This window comes from Abramis brama, assembly GCF_963993115.1.
Source record: "Abramis brama genome assembly, chromosome: 25".
Lineage (NCBI taxonomy): Eukaryota > Metazoa > Chordata > Actinopteri > Cypriniformes > Leuciscidae > Abramis > Abramis brama.
Window position 1 is genome coordinate 14173078 of NC_139987.1, and position 17392 is coordinate 14190469.

Genomic DNA, 17392 nt, shown 5'->3' on the forward strand with positions numbered 1-17392 from the left:
AATACATGGCCCCGGTCATCCTCTCCTTAATACAGTGCAGTCGCCCTGTCCCATGTGCAGAAAAACACCCCCAAAGCATGATGCTACCACCCCCATGCTTCACAGTAGGGATGGTGTTCTTGGGATGGTACTCATCATTCTTCTTCCTCCAAACACGTTTAGTGGAATTATGACCAAAAAGTTCTATTTTGGTCTCATCTGACCACATGACTTTCTCCCATGACTCCTCTGGATCATCCAAATGGTCATTGGCAAACTTAAGATGGGCCTTGACATGTGCTGGTTTAAGCAGGGGAACCTTCCGTGCCATGCATGATTTCAAACCATGACGTCTTAGTGTATTACCAACAGTAACCTTGGAAACGGTGGTCCCAGCTCTTTTCAGGTCATTGACCAGCTCCTCCCGTGTAGTTCTGGGCTGATTTCTCACCTTTCTTAGGATCATTGAGACCCCACGAGGTGAGATCTTGCATGGAGCCCCAGTCCGAGGGAGATTGACAGTCTTGTTTAGCTTCTTCCATTTTCTAATGATTGCTCCAACAGTGGACCTTTTTTCACCAAGCTGCTTGGCAATTTCCCCGTAGCCCTTTCCAGCCTTGTGGAGGTGTACAATTTTGTCTCTAGTGTCTTTGGACAGCTCTTTGGTCTTGGCCATGTTAGTAGTTGGATTCTTACTGATTGTATGGGGTGGACAGGTGTCTTTAATTTAGGATAATAAATGGAGTGGAGGTGGACATTTTATAGGCAGACTAACAGGTCTTTGAGGGTCAGAATTCTAGCTGATAGACAGGTGTTCAAATACTTATTTGCAGCTGTATCATACAAATAAATAGTTTAAAAATCATATATTGTGATTTCTGGATTTTTTTTTTAGATTATGTCTCTCACAGTGGACATGCACCTACGATGACAATTTCAGACCCCTCCATGATTTCCAAGTTGGAGAACTTGCAAAATAGCAGGGTGTTCAAATATTTATTTTCCTCACTGTATATATATATATATATATATATATATATTCTTATTTTATTTAAGATTTTTGGGGTTATTATATCTGCCATAAAAGAGATACCTCTTTTGTTCCTAACTAATACATACACTCATCAACACAGATATCAGGTTTAGTATGCCAAGATAATTTGTATATATTTATTTTCTACTTAAATTTGTATTTCTTTCATTTTTTTATATTACATATTTAATGCATATTTCCATATTTATATTTCATTTCAGTATGAATATGCTTCATTCAAAGATTTCTGAGGATCTTTATATGTAAATGTTTTGCTTTTTAATGTCACAACATACAGTTACTCTTATATTTACTTTGTTAATATTGTTCTGAAGAAGAGTCACTTAACACCATAATCCTCTCCACTAATAAGCTGGTGTGTGGTGGGCATTCTGGCACAATATGGCTGCCGTCGCATCATCCAGGTGGATGCTGTACATTGGTGGTGGTTGAGGAGATTCCCCCCCTTCCATATGTAAAGCGCTATATAAATGTAACAAATTATTATTATTATTATGAAACGTCATGAGTGCTCTGAACATACAAAACATTTTATTCAGTGCAGCTTCTTAAATGTACAACATATAATAAACGTAGCAGTAGCAGGATAAAATGCACTTATATACATTTGTATTTTACTCCCATATCCATTAGAGCACATGGTTCCATATTGTAGTTAATATACATAGCTACACAACATGCAGCGTCCATTGTCCCCCATGCATTAAATATGCTTCATACACACATACATACATACATATAACAGAAGAGGATTTTGATCAAAATTATAACCAGGGGCTGCTTTCTGACCACTAAAGACAAGAAAGAAGAACTATAGGAATGAAGTTTCATACACAAGTTATTTCCTTATGCTGATTTAGCCCTGTTGAAGCAATGGAAGCTTCCTCTTACTTGGTTTTCATTACATTTTTGTTTAGCAAAAAGAGGAGTGGAAAAAAGCCTGCCCTGTTTTTACGTAACGGAAATCGACTACCGGGTTGATGTTAATCAATAATTTAAACATTTTCTGATTTGACACTTCTCCAAGATGCTGGGTTCTTAAATTAGAAGGGAAGTAAAGGAAGACATAAACAGACAAAAAAAAAAAGCATGGACGCACAGCGAGTAGCTTTTATCTATCCTGAATACATTTCCTCTAACTAAATGACATTCACTCCAGTGGTTTTCTCAACCAGCAGTCTGAGGGAGCTGAAATTACACAGATTGACTTACCATAATACAAAGAGACTAATGGCATCTTTGGTGTGCAGACAGACCGAACCCTAAATCTGTTTAATTTGCAGAATAACAATGTGTGTGGGGGGTGTGGGGGGGTGTGGGGGGGTGTGGGGGTGTGGGGGGGTGGGGGGGGGCTGATAAGACAGAAAAAGAGAAGAGAGGAGCAAACCGGCTTGTCTAAAAAGCTCACAACAATGAACCGCTGCCTCAAAAAAGCTGAGCTGAAATACTTGTATCATATGTCCAAAACCTTTGGGATTTCTGCCTCTATATACCGATAAATGGGTCGCACAAGCTGCTATTGTCATATTGTAGTTGACTCAGCACTATGGAGTTGGCATCCCTAGAAGAAATGGAGCAAAACACAAAAGTAGGTGTTCTAGAAGATTCTGCGACAACGCCACGGGGGAGAACCACAGCTCTTTATGCTACACACGGAAACAGGGATCGACCGCAAATGGAGGCAGACCCCTACATCAGTAAGATGGCTTGGTTTGTTTGTCTCAGGAGGTTGACCTGCAGAAGATTGTACAATGTAGGTTTGCACTTCAGTTCTCATCACAGTGATTTCAGGAAAACACTAGCTAGCGACCAGCTAAGGGTTTCACCGCACTCTTGTAAACGCGTTTGTGCTGTTTAGTTGATGGTAGAGTCCAGCAGCTGTACAGCAGCAGGTTATGTCGACTCATTGTGGCTCAGAGTCTTTCCACCGTTGAGCATGGCCGAGGCGCTGCGGCTCTTGGTCGGAGTACCACTTCCGGAGCGGGAGAACTCAGTCAGTTCGTGGAGCGACGGCTCTCTGTACATAGCAACTATAATGGGGAGACACAAGTAACAGGCCTCATGAATCTCATGTTCAGGTTCTAGCAAGCTTGTCTCTTTATTAGTAAATCAATACCTTCTATTAGTGTCTACACAGCACTAGGGATGGGAATCACAAGAAATTTAAGGGTTCAGAATCCTTAAGGGTTCCTTTACTTTTACCTTTAATTTGAGGAAGAAATATTTGGAAAACAGAATATAATGAAAAGAATAAAATGAAAAACAACAAATAACATAAAACATACTTCACACACACACACACACACACACACACACATATATATATATATATATATACCTCTTTATAAGAACATAAAAACTGCTGATTCACAATTGTTTGCCGTGCTGAACAGCAATGTAACGTTGAACACTTTCAGAGTATTTCCTACCCCATCTCTGATATTTGCATAAGTTTGTCGCATTTTTGGCAGTCACACGGAACTTTCAAACTGGCTGTGAAGTAGCCGTCCTGCATCCTCCACTTATTCACCATGGTAAAATGATTGAATGTATGAATAAATCCACACAAAACAACTGACCGTCAATATGTTTGAAAGAAAAATATGTTAGCAATGTAAATAATTATTTAATGATTATAATATAATTATTTATGACATAATTATTCATAACCGCTCATTTAAAAGAAATTGTGTTTTAAAGAAATACGTTTTGGTGGAGAAATATTGGTAAGTCTCATTTGTGCTCATAGTTTTGATTAGAATTAGAATTCTGATTGGGTGGTCACATACTGTCTAGCCGCAAAAGTTCAAATATTTCAACAAGATCAAAACGGAACCGAAAATTCCACATACCCATATATGATCAGAAACTCACTCAGCTCCCATTTTATACTCTCAATTAGAAATGAATGACTTCAGGTCTGTTTGTCGGAATGGAAAATCATCATTTGACAAGTTCCAGGTAAGTACCCTATTCAGCACAAAAACACCTGATTGCAGTAAAAGAATAATTTTGCTTTGAACATTGTTCTAATATAACATGACTTTGTTTTAAATCCAATTGCATGGAGCACCCATGCTCATTTCAAGCAGACTAATGTCTAGTCATCTCAGCTTCACTTCTGACTGTGCACGAGCAGCTGCAGGTTTGATTTCCCCTCAGATTTAGCCAGAAAGAAAGGCACCACTTTAATTTAGGGAGGAAAAATGATTTCTTCAGGGGGTAAAATAAGGTGTGCCTATACTTAACTATGGTATACTACTAATTTTATGGACTAATTTTACACTCTATTAGCTCAATTGGAGAACGATGTTTTAAGAATAAGGGATTGATATTAAGATTCTAGTTAATTGCAATAATTATTTTCTTATTTTGCCCAATAACCAATAAATAGTTAATGGTTGTAGATGGTTAGAAATTGAAATCCATGGCTTAGTGTGGATGTCAAAACCAAAATGGCATATTACTTAACAATTAGTTAATGTGCCTCAACAAGTAAAGTCATAACATAATGATACATTTGCAAATCATTAGCTAATGATTAATTAAAGAAGACAGTTCGAAGTTGAAGTACATGACTTCAACCCATTGTGGTAATTAACGCATTAATTTACGCTATTAGTTAATAAAATATGTTATTAAGGAGGAATGAATACATTATGACACATTTAATTAATAACAATTCATATATTACTTAATCTAGTAATCAATTAGAATCTTTATTAGTTACTGATGCAGTAATCATTAATTAATGTTTTAGTTCTTCATGAGTCATACACTAACACATGATTATCTGTGCATTAGTTAAGCATGAATTAATGCATATTAGTGCACCCGTATTGTAAAGTGTTACCGGATTATCTGAATCAAGGTTTAAGCCTAGTCCTAGACTAAAATGCAGACTAAAATTTAGTCCCAGACTAAACTGTTTGAGCTGTTTAACTGAAAGCAACTTGCACTGACGTATCTTAAAATATGTCAGTGCCATTGTTTTGTCTAAATATGCTCACCAGTAATGGTTTTTTTTCTAAGGCACATTTATAAAAGCTACTTAAATATCCTAATTGAACTAAGGTCTTATCCTGACATAGTCTAAGGCTAAGCCCTGTCTGTGAAACCAGCCCATGATTAACTTTAAGTCAGCGTCCGATAAAATGTCTGATAAAACATATGGTAACTATCATGCACCCTAACTGTCAACATGTTTACAGCGCTTCTACTGGTTTAACCAGATTAATAGCACAGACATTCCTTATGCACACCAGGGTTATGCCATATAACTCTGTGCAATACAAGCATGCGCTTCCAACACATATGCATTTTCATCTTTTCATAAAGCAATAACACCAAACAACTGCAGATACGACCTGAAAATCTACTTGAATGCTTGTGCTACAATCAGCCAATATATCCTCAATCTAAAGAAGGTATTTTTAGAAAGCTATCACCCTGGCGATCGGTGCAGGGGACACTTAAACGAACCTTTGAGAGGTTTGGGGATGAAGTGTGCAGCCGGCTTGGTCTTCTTAACATGATTGCCCTTCATGACTTGACCCTCTTTGTTGAGACCCAGGTACCAGCCTCGGCCCGACTGCTGCTGCCGATAGATCATTGACGAGTAGGTCACGTAATAGTTCTCAAACACTGACTCTTTAAATTTGCACTCTGGCGTGAAGTGCTCCTGTGAGAGTGAAACAGGCAGAGAAGACAACAGAGAAATAAGAGACAGAGAGAATTATTCTTACATGTTTGTGGAGGAGTATTTGCATAAGAGAGAGGGGAGAAAAAATTGTGTGCAAGGGAGATAAAGAAAGCGAGAGCAGACAAATTTGGTCCAGACCAGCCTCCATCAAAATCCACACAACACCTCATCATGATTTGTCTTTAAACCTGGAGGTAAATTCCACTGATTGGAACTGTAATAAGTCGTCTAAACATGGTAGCACGCCGCCCCGTCCAGTTTGTGGTTCAGATTGATTACCATTAAGCTCCTGAGGCACGAAACTCATTCCTGCAGATCAATACATTCGTCCAGGGGAAAACAACCACTCAAAATCAACAAGGAGATACGTGTATACCGGCAAGACCATAGGTGCGAGTTTGAGTTATTCCTGTGGGCAGTCAGATGTGAACCCACACACAGTTGAAATGCAAAGGTACAGAGTAAACTGTTCCTGCACAATGAAAACACAGACCTGGCCACTGCAAATCTTTAGCATTTTAATGCCAGCAATGTTGCGCAAAATGTCCATTTTGAAATGACAGAAGCACTTATTGGCACGGCACTAAATTATTCATGTCGCCACAGCACATTTAATCAAAAGGAAAAGAGGCGAGGGAGGCACTCGCAAAACAGAATATCCATTAGAGCATTATAGTGATTTCTCCATATTTAAAAACTGCGGAGTAGATATCGGGCAGAAAACCTTGAGTATGATGATGCATCATCTCCCAAGAGCGTTCTATTCATAGTCCAAATACAAAGCAATTATACGAAGTGTGAATTATCTTTGCGTGAATACGAGGTGCTAACAAGAATGTCTAAATATGCCATCATCTCTTCTTTGAATATGATCACGATACAGTGCTGCGATAAATAAGAGAGGCAGATGGTGTTTGGGCAGGAGTTGGATCTCATTATCTCTTCAGTCTATCGATCGCCCGCTGTCTGGAATCCAACCTGCAACCTTTAAGTTAACAGCTCGGGTCCTCAGGCATCCATGATGCTGTCTAAGACATAGATTTAACTCCAATAAGAGCGGCAGTGACGAAATGTGGGATGTTTACTACTGCCCTGAACTCAGAAGAGCCCACAATGTGTAGGAGGGACTCACAAAGATGCAGTATGAAGGGATCATCATACTTACAGAGGTGTACAGGTAGCCTTCGTTGTTCATGGCCAGGTAGAGCTTGGTCTGAACGCCCTGTATAGCCACCACCCGCAGCCCAACAGGGATGAGGTTGAAAATAGCTGTGAAGTTACAGTACAACAAAACAGAATTGAACCCATGGGAAAGAAGCGTGTAGGCTTGGTCGTGTTTTAACATGTTTCGTGTAGTGAACAGACCATAGCTATTATCTTCCTCCTTTGTACCATTGATGGTCCCATCAGCTTGGAGTTGTAAATGAAAGCCTTGTCGACTGTAGAGCTTGGTGACTATCCCCTTGAGCTGAGGCTCTGTAAAATTGATACAACACATATTAGGAGGAGGGGGGAAAGGGAGGACATGCAACAGCACATTATATGAGAAGAAGAAGAAGAAGAAGAAGAAGAAGAAGAAGAAGAGGAGGAGGAGAACATCCAGCACAAAGGCACAGCTTGTGAAAGCCAAGAAATTACTGTTGGAAAACCATAAAATGGGAATTGTGAAAACATAGTGAGTGCTGGTGCCAACAGGACCCAGGGATTTGCCAAGCATGCCTCAGTGTTCAGGTGATAGATAACTATGGCTTATATAACATGCATTTCTGTAATATTCTGATTCAAGCTAATGTATGAGTCACAAAACTTTATTTCCTCATTGTATACAAGAGAAAATGCAACAAAAAAGAGCAACGAGAGCACAAATCCCATTAATGTTTACCGATTCTGTGCTATTGATATTTGATGATGCTGTAAAATAATTAATTTTAGTCACAAACAATTTTCTAGACAATTAATTATAGTAATTCCCATTTCCCCACCTAACCAGTTACCTTTAAGATATATTTCTAATTGATCTGACACTTAAACCAATAGTAGTCAAGTTCATTCATATTACGTTTTTGTTTTTTTTACTATTTATTTGTTTCTGTTATTTATGTTACTATTTATTATTAACAATAAATTGCATTTCTAATTTAGTTTTGTACTGATTTCTCTTGAAAGCAGTTGTATTTTCAATGCTTTGAGCATTAATATCTCAACAGAGTATCATTTTTTAAATAAAAGGTTTATTTTTAGTTAATTTGCATGTTACCAACAAAAACCCCAACCTACCAACCAAAAACCCACTATATGAATTAATATAGTGGGTTTTTGGTTGGTAGGTTGGGGTTTTTGTTGGTAACATGCAAATTAACTAAAAATAAACCTTTTAAAAACGAGATCATTTATTATTTATTGCTGAATAAAAAGTATAAAACACTAAATATAAGACCAGCCAGTGATCATATCAACAGCACATTAACAACAAATGTTCAATATCAGCAATAGCAGTCCATCAAATGAAAGTCAGCATAACCCAGAGTGCCACAGATCTCTGTTTAGCCCAATCTGATTCAGACTGCATGATATAGTGTAGAAGAAGTGAGGAGCAGTGTGACCTGGTGATATTGCAACATCAGCTCTAGCTCAGAGAGAAGCCAGTGTTCAAAAGCAGTGGACTGTGAAATCCTTGTCTTGTTACTCTGCGCAGCGGATCTTAGTACAGTAAAGGAGTTAAGTGTATTAACTATGATGAGGATGATGACGATGATTGATGGACATGGTAAAGTCTGATAAAAAGAACACACATAACATCAGACCTGGCCGTCTTCTCTTGCGTTTCTTTGAGCCGAAGAGTTTGACGCGTGAGAATAAGTTGAGCCTGCTGGGCTTCTCGCAGTTCCCTATGCTCTTGTTGGGGCTGCTGGCGCATCGGTTGGCATTGGCTTTCTCCCGCTCCCTCGCTTGCCTCTTCTGCCGAATGAGGGAGCTGGCGATCGCTGCGGCTGTAGCCAGTTTGGCGTTTTGTTGTAGCGACGCGTCCCAGATTAAAAATGACCATATGTTGTGTATATTAAAGTCCTGTGTGCTCAGAACATTGTCACTGAGGAAGAAAAATCAATACTCCATGACGGACTGCGTAATGGTCATTTCAGAAGAAAGAGCATTTTTTTCATTGACAAATCACTTGGTTTGAAGCCTGTACACCCGCTTCATTCAGCGTCGGCTGTTGTGCCCTGCCATGGTGCAGCGGATCCCGGACGGCAGCTCCTCTTCTTCTCTCCGGGGAAAAAAGCTGTCTTCTAGAAAATTTTGCCTTTTTGTTGCGCGTTTGTTTGCGAGAGAAACGCGTGCCATTGTGCCATGATCCAAAGCTTTACTAAGCCATGCGCTGATTCAGAAAAATGGGCACCTGTTAACACACCGCGTCTGAGGACATAATTAAATAGTGTCTTTATGTGAGAACGAGGAGGTGGGTGGGGGATTGTGCTGAAAAATTGTCAGCAAGAGGTCCCCGCCTTTCAATAATGCAGCCTTTAATTGAAGTTGAGTAGATTAATCGTCTTCCCCTGCAGATGCGCTCTCGTTTTCAGCAGTGGAGATCTGCATAGGTACTCAACAGATTCCCCGTCCCCGTCCCCGTTCCCCAAAGACCGCCCAAAATATAGAAATTCAAAGGCGTAGGAAACGGCATCTAAACTCTGGTGTCAGGAATATGATCCATGAAAGAAAAATATCCACATCCAATATTGCAGAGATTTCAGACTGCTCTCTTTCCGACAGTGGGTTGTATTGCAGCAGCAGCAGCAGCAGCAGCTCGTTCTCCTGCAGCAGCACGGCTTCAGCACGGCCCCAGAGACGTGACTGTGGTCTTCAACAAGCCGCCGTGTATAAACAGGCAACATTAGAGCCTCCTGAAATGAGGAGTGGCCTTTGTTCCACATTTAATCCAACTCATTAATAGGTTTTATTTATACCATTTAAAAAAAAAAAAAAAAATTGTTAGAATTATACACTCTTAAAAAATAAAGGTTCTTTATTGGCACTGATGGTTTCATAAAGAACCTTAAACAGCCGTGGAACCTTTCCATTGCAAAAAAAAAAAAGGTTCTTTATAGGGGAAATGTTCTTAAAATGTTCTTTACAGTCAGAAAAACAATTGTTCTTTTGAAGAACTGCTCACTGAAAGTTTAATTTGGGGAACCAAAAACGGTTCTTTTATGGCATTGCTGCAAAAACCCACTTTTGGAACCTTTATTTTAAAGAGTGTTAAAAAAAAAAAAAAAAAAAAAAACTGTGGTTGCTAGAACTTTACTGTAAAATACAATTATTTCAATGAAGCATTACAATGACAAGTTACGTTTCGTAACTGCATATCTCATTTATAATGTTAATTTATCAACTAATTTGTGGTATTCCGATATGTTTGTTACTGCAAAATACACTGATAAGGCTACATAACGACTTAAAATTAATAAAAATTGGCCTCTGCAGCAACTAATAATAACATACACCATCTACGTATATACGACATAGCCAATGTGTCATTAAAATAATGCAGTAAACTATTTTTTAAATCATAAACAAAAGATTGTTCGAACGGGGAATTCTGGGAATGTATCTTAACTCATTAATTAAATGAGATTCTTTTTATTCATAAAAAACAATTTCACTAACTAAATGTATGTTTTTTTTTTCTTTTTAAATATAAATTTAACTAAAGGAAATTCATACTTTGTACTTATAAAATATCAAAAAATCTTCAGCAACTTATCTTACACATATATACATAAAATACTGTATAAGGTAAAGTTAAATAAGGTTAAATAATAGGTTATATAATATTTTTCACTGAAGATGATGTTACCCCATCAAACACATTTTTAAATTACCTAACAAAACATTTTTACAGTGTAAAAGGATGAATGGTGCCAACTACATTGAAGAACAGCAGAAAAATACATTCTTTTCCAGAGCGAATACGAGTTTTCAAAACGGTTTGTTTTTTAAAACATCAATCCTCCTCTGATGAAACAACTCGAAAGCTCTTCCGAGCCACTCAAGCTGAAGTTCAGTTGAACTGGTGAATTCCAGCACCACGGACAGCACTGAAGACCCACGCCAAGCAAATAAACCCATTCAACCACTCAAACATACCATGCATATATATGTATATCTCATTCATTTGTCAAACTCCTTTTAAAGAAAGCCCCCTGACTGGATATCTTCAGATATCTAAAAGTGTACCTGATACAGATCTTCTCAAGGGAAATGCCATCCTACTCTCAAAGGCATCCAGGGATGACTTTTATTCTTTCGCACTTCTTCACAGTGTTCAAAGCAAGAAAAAGGGCGTTGCGAACTTTCAACTAATTCTCATGAGTATTCTGTCCATTAAAAGAGCTCAGCCCGGCGATCATACCAGATCATTATCGCCTATTACACAGACCACTAGTGTTTAGGGCGCCTTATCAATGATTCATCAGATGCACTGGAGATAATGCCAACTCTAATATTCTCTTCAGGGTCATTCACAGCAAGAAGAGGAGGAGAGAAGAGAGTGAGCAAACACTCTTAAACCTTTGTGAATGAATCCTAATCACAAACCTGAGGACTTGCTCTATACATTCATCTTATAGTCAATAACAGATTGCAGTATATTGATTCCAAGGCAGCGTCATGAAAAATAACAGGCCAATGAATAAAACCAATTTGGAAACAAAGCAGAACTTCTAAATATTATTCTTGATAATAAAAGTGTCAGAGATCTGGCTGGCTTACAAGCACTGAAAACCATGCAGAGTTTAGGAATAGTCCAGAACAGCAGAGCGAACCAACATGTTCAGAGAGAGAGAGAGAGAGAGAGAGAGAGAGAGAGAGAGAGAGAGAGAGAGAGAGAGAGAGAGAGAGAGAGAGAGAGAGAGAGAGAGAGAGAGAGAGAGAGAGAGAGAGAGAGAGAGAGAGAGAGAGAGAGAGAGAGAGAGAGAGAGAGAGAGAGAGAGAGAGAGAGAGAGAGAGAGAGAGAGAGACACTAATGAGATATCAGGGTAACCAAATTTTTTTCTCAAACAAGGGGAATCGAATTAGTCTGGCCTTCCTTCCTGTTGTGTGTTGGGCCAACATGTGACACAACCAAGCATATTTTCCTGCTCATCTAATGCAACTAATCTAATGTGAGTTTAAGATCATATCAAAGTCACTGTCATACACAAGTGTTTTATGTAATCCTATTATGTTTATGCAGTCTCTATATTACTCATGCACATCAAATCTCTGGTGATAGTGACTTCTATCTATTCTTGATGTCTTTACAGTTAAGGGACCCTGAGCTGGAGCACTTTTTATCAACATTCTATATTTTCTGTGCTGCTATTAACACATATACTGCAGTTGTTTCTGTATCTAGGAAATGAATTGAATTAGCCTGGCAATAACATAACCATAAAGCCTCAAACTAATTTATTAGGGCTATTAGTAACCTCGTAGTTTAAGCAGATTTTGTTATGATGAGAAAACAAAGTTGTAGTCTTTGTATGGCACAAAGTCATAAAAATCTCTTTGGGGTATTTTTTAATGACTGAATGTGCTTATATTTTCAGCCACATTTCAGACGAGAAGACGAAAACAACCCCACCCCGATGAAGCTGATCTTAAAGTGCACCACAAGATGGCGCTAAAACATGTGAAATGGGCTGAGAGAGAACCTTGGGATCATCATCACATCCAAGCGTTCCTGAAGTGCACAATAAATCAGACCTGGGTCTGAAATACAGTCAGTGTATACATGCAGGAGTAACAATAACTTGTGCTGGCCTAGACGTGAAAACATTCCCTTACTATTCAGAGACAGAACGTCCAACCGAAAGAACACAAAACAGTTCATTAAAATTCATAACAGCACTGGTACATCGTGCACTGAAAATAATAGCATGCGTTGCGATGTTAAACGTTTACAACGCATGCTATTTCCGGTGGGTTACGGTGTATGTTGGAGGGATTTGATAATAAAAACAATGTTAAGGCTATAGTCTGTGGTTATTTTGCGTGAAATTAACATTGAAGGTGCTAGGCAGGCAGAACCGATAAACCTCTCATTTCGACAAACCTTCATCATTTTCTTTTTTCTTTAAAGCGAAGATTTTCCAGAATGGACAGCAAAAGAGCTCTTGACATTTACTATGAAAGGGTGAGTTTTCTTTCTGATCTACTGCAAGAGACTGGGTTGACTCCGCCCGCAACAGAATGTACTCCTTGCCATCTTGAACTGTGTATACTTCAACAAGTGACAGAACAACAAGTATTAGAAAAAATTCTGGTAGGTCAAAATATAGAAATCATATTTACACTGTACTGACGCATGCAACAGTGCACGTACAACACACAGAGGGAGGCCGAAAGAGACCAAGTCATTTGGAAAGATGATACTGACATCTGGTGGTAAAGCCTTGGATTTAGTGATCACCACACTATATCTTCTTCACTATTTCTTAAACTATTATTACTTTCGTGTTTTCAATAATGACAAATATACAAACAAATTAGTTACTAAGCTGAACACATCACAGTATTAGGCTATCTAAAAAAAAGACATTTTTCAAATGGTCCAAAATAATGTATTTTCTCATTTTTTTTAAATAGAGATGTATACATCATCTGAAAGCTGAATAAATAATATTTCCATTGATGTATGGTTTGTTAGGATATGACAATATTTGGCTGAGATACAATTATTTGTAAATCTGGAATCTGAGGGTGCAAAAAAATCGAAACATTGAGAAAATCGCCTTTAAAGTTGTCCATTCATGTTCGCGATTTTGCTGCATTCACTCACAAAAATAAATGTTTTATTTATTTACTAAATGTCTTCATGGAACATGATCTTTACTTAATATCCTAATGATCTTTGGCATACAATTAAAATCGATAATTTTGACCCATACAGTGTATTGTTGGCTATTGCCACAAATATACCGATGCGACCAGGGTCACATATAGCCTACCTGTAATTACATTTTAGAAAAATTTTATGTTTTTATTATTTGCTTACACATGTGGGGTGGAGCATTTATATATACTAGATCATGTATGATGAATTCTTGTCACTGACACTTTTATGGGGTTACAAATCACTGAGGCTTCAACATAGAAAATCAATGTTGTTAGTTTTAACACAGCATATGATGTATCGGTAACACTTGGTTAACATTAGTTAATGGATTGACTAACATTAACCAAAAATGAGCAATCCATTTGTTGCCGTATTTATTAATATTTGATAACATTAATTAATGACAATACAACTGTTCATTATTTGTTCATATATGCACTTTTGATTTTCGTAATATATTAGTAAATGATAAAATTAACATTAAGTTAGATTAATAAATGCTTTAGGGCCTGGTTTCACAGACAGGGCTTAGATTAAGTCAGGATTAGTCCTTAGTTCAATTAGGACATTTAAGTAGCTTTTATAAACGTGCCTTAGAAAAAAAAAAAAACATTACTGATGTGCATCTTGAGACAAAACAATTACACTGATATATTTTAAGATATGTCAGTGCAAGTTGCTTTCAGTTAAAACAGTTCAAACATGCATTTTAGTCTGGGACTATAGGCTTAAGCCTTATCTGTGAAACTGGGTGTAGTATAGTATTAGTATTTTTGAAGTGTAAAAATGTATCTTTGAAGTAAAACTAAAAACATGGACGCAAGTGGTGACATACAGTGACCAGAATTAATGAAGGTGTTCTAAATGAACGGTGTGTTCAATTAAAACTCAACACAAGATTAATCTCTCATTTAGGCTGAATCCCCAAATGTCTATTAAATATAATTAAAAGCAGTGTCTTTAATGACCCCTCATTTAACATGGTCTCAGTGTAGATGTGTAGATTGGTCCTCGCTTTTCCATGACTTAATAAACTTTAATGAGTTTTTCATAACAGTTTAATCAAACATAATCCTCGGCACTGGCATTTACAGCTCCCTCTCAGGGGTTTGTGAAGCTTTATTAGGCTACTTGTGACCCAACCACACAACACACATATTTAAGCAAAAAATCAGGCATGCACTTTAATGCTTGTTGACCTTATATAAAACGTTATGCAATGTATGTCCAGTGAAAGAACCACTGTAGACACTAAAAACAGAATACATCTGCTTTATACAGCTTGTTATGTATTTTTTATGAGGCAGCCTCTGCGCCTCTTTGTCTCCATGGCAATAGGTACCCAGCCTACATCCGTGAACTGAAGCGCGGATAGTATTTCACGCTCAAGAAAAATAAATAAATACATATATAATTGTTTTCTTGCTATCAACGGGTTTTATCAAAAGAACGCTTTTTAATAAAAGCGTTTGTTGTTTTTAGGCAAACCGTGAGAATACTGGAAAGCTATTTTTGTTTCTCGTGAAGCGCGCGCGCTCAGCTGTTAAAGTAGATTTAAAGTGACCGCATCACCGCAAATATGATCGCAAAATAAACATCACACTTGTTGGTTATGCGTACCCTTAAGCTTAATCGCTAACATATTTTTTATAATTGAATGTTAAGTTACTCTCTTTGTAGATGCCTAATAGATCGGCTATAGCGACGAGGGAATCAATTTTTAATGATTTTCAGTGCAATATGCTTGACAGCGGCCCATTAATTGTAACCGTCTGCATAACCAGAACTATCAATGGCTTCCAACGTGCGCCTTTTCCGCGTAATTATAAACAACCACATTTATGTCAATACATGGAGAGGAAAAAAGGCTTAAGTAAAATAATGCGATGTCTTACCCTTGTTTGCATCCTTATCTTCTTTCGTCTTTAGTAATGCTTTCCCGCTCATAGATCCCAGTTTTGATGAAGAATTCCAGATGATACCAAATCGGTCCGATCATTTAAAACTGGCTCTTCTATTAAACAGTGGCCAACCCCTCCTTAAAGGAACCAGAGCTCAGTTCATAACGATTTCCCTTTGTATAATATCTTTTTAATTATGTTTTTCATTTATTTTCAATCCAAGAATACTATAGGCTACGTTATCCAGAATTAATCAATTCTGTATGTTTTTACAATCACACTCATCAGATAATTACATTAATTTAATGTAAGCCTATTTAGTGAACAATTTAGTCAGTGCGTTGTAATGTTGCTGAATCCTTACCGTTTGCTGGTCCTTATTATTTTTTCTGGCAGGTGTGCATAACGCTTTGTTCCTTATGACAAAAGACAAGGCAGCAAAAGCAAGGCGTGGAAAAACTGTCACAACAGTCTTCAGATAAAATTAAGACGTGAAAGGCCACTTCCCAAGCTGTTTTAGTGTCGTTCAGTTTGCAGTCTGCAATATTACAATTCGTGCGCTCATGATGTGCTTTGACACATCATTAATCAGACCACATGGCGGTGTATCACCCTCGCTACGCAACTATTGAGGTCGCGTTGTGAAGCCCAGTCCCAAACTTCACCACGTGACGCATGACGTCGCCCTTCAGTCAGAAGAGTCAGAATGCTCTCGAGTTGACAAACATTACGTAGATTTACGCAAGACCATTCATTAATTGAACTCACCGCATTCTTTGATTGACATGCTGGTTTTGTTTAAAGAGCAGCTACAGGTCGGTCCTAACCCTAACCTATGATTTAAAAAACAAACAAACGAAAATGCCTATATTAGTTGAACAGGTAACGTTAGGCCTATCGCTATCATTTACGCTATAGGCTACTTGCTTAATAGTTGTTAAAATATGCAATTATTGTGGAGGCATTAGGCTACCAAGTAGGCTATAGTTAATTTCATTCATTCATTTTCTAAATAAATAACTAATTATATTAGTAGCCCACTGGATTTTCAGTCAGGCATCCTGTTTCATTTTCTAAATCGTTTTCTGCTGAGAAATCGAGTTCGCCTGAAAAGGTAGGCTAACTAGGGTGTGAAAATATTGTTTGAGTGAGATCAAATCTTTACATATTGAATATCTAGAATTATCTATTAAGATGCCAAAGAAAAAGTTGACTAGTTGACCTCCAGAAAACCTTAATTCCCATTTCATTCACCCATCCAAGAGCAGCATTAATTATGTAGTTTAAACTTCCTGTTTGACTGCCAGAGAGAAGTCACAAATCCTGTTACATAAAAAAGATGAGGCTCTTTTTTTTTTAAAGTTGGATTGTCGGATATGAGCACTATAAATATTTAAAACTTTTAAACTAGGTCTGTCCGGTTTCTTATATGTTTAGCACAAGATACTGTCATAAAAAAATTCATGTAGGTCATCTAAAGAGTTTATGCCATAGAAGATGTAGTTGTATGCCAAAATAGTTCATCTCAACTCTTAGCACATAATGTCGGTGTTTGTTGTTAAGTTAACGTTAGCGTCAATTGGCAAGCGAGCTCTAACGCTTTGCAAAGCTGTTTAGGTATTTATTTATTGGGTATGACTGCTAATAATTGTTTTTAAAAAGACTTAAAGGTTAATATACATGGCACCTTAAGTTTGAACTCCTAACAGTCATTTTACCAAAAACTATGCAGTGGTTAAAAGGAAGGTTGTGGCGATGAGTGTTGTTTGGTTTTTAAAAGCGCGCCACTTTGTGCTACCTTGCTTGTCACTGACTTGACCTAGCAGCCATGGACATCAGTTATGAGGCCAGGCCAGTGTTAGTCAGCCAAGTCTTGTCAATAT

General features: G+C 37.7%; 2 protein-coding genes across 3 annotated transcripts in view; one reads left to right on the forward strand and one right to left on the reverse strand.

Annotated features, from left to right (window-relative positions):
- Nucleotides 1-12735, forward strand: part of tmtops3b (teleost multiple tissue opsin 3b) — a 29760-nt gene extending 17025 nt beyond the window's left edge. The window contains exon 5 of the mRNA XM_084103785.1: nucleotides 12320-12735. Within this exon, the coding sequence (XP_083959911.1) occupies nucleotides 12320-12486 (167 nt within the window). The 3' untranslated portion in view covers nucleotides 12487-12735. The remainder of the gene's footprint in view (nucleotides 1-12319) is intronic.
- On the reverse strand, nucleotides 1543-16132 carry fgf13b (fibroblast growth factor 13b). Of its 2 annotated transcripts, XM_084103788.1 has the most exons (7): nucleotides 15874-16120; nucleotides 15504-15646; nucleotides 12826-12993; nucleotides 7101-7211; nucleotides 6901-7004; nucleotides 5516-5714; nucleotides 1543-3063 (listed from the first exon to the last, which is right to left on the reverse strand). In XM_084103788.1, the coding sequence occupies exons 2-7, from the start codon at nucleotides 15553-15555 to the stop codon at nucleotides 2927-2929; spliced, it is 771 nt and encodes a 256-aa protein (XP_083959914.1). In that variant the 5' UTR covers nucleotides 15556-15646; nucleotides 15874-16120; the 3' UTR covers nucleotides 1543-2926. The 2 variants fall into 2 exon arrangements, with proteins under 2 accessions (XP_083959914.1, XP_083959915.1); XM_084103789.1 differs by lacking the exon at nucleotides 12826-12993 and having other exon boundaries at nucleotides 15874-16132.
- Between the last annotated feature and the right edge of the window lie 1260 nt (nucleotides 16133-17392).

Coding starts and splice junctions, on each gene's coding strand:
- fgf13b (XM_084103788.1), bottom strand. CDS start 15,555: ATGAGCGGGAAAGCATTACTAAAGACGAAAGAAGATAAGGATGCAAAC. Junction 12,994..15,503: donor AGATAAGGATGCAAACAAGG/GTAAGACATCGC, acceptor CACTTGTTGAAG/TATACACAGTTCAAGATGGC. Junction 7,212..12,825: donor GAAAAAAGAAAATGATGAAG/GTTTGTCGAAAT, acceptor TCAATTTTACAG/AGCCTCAGCTCAAGGGGATA.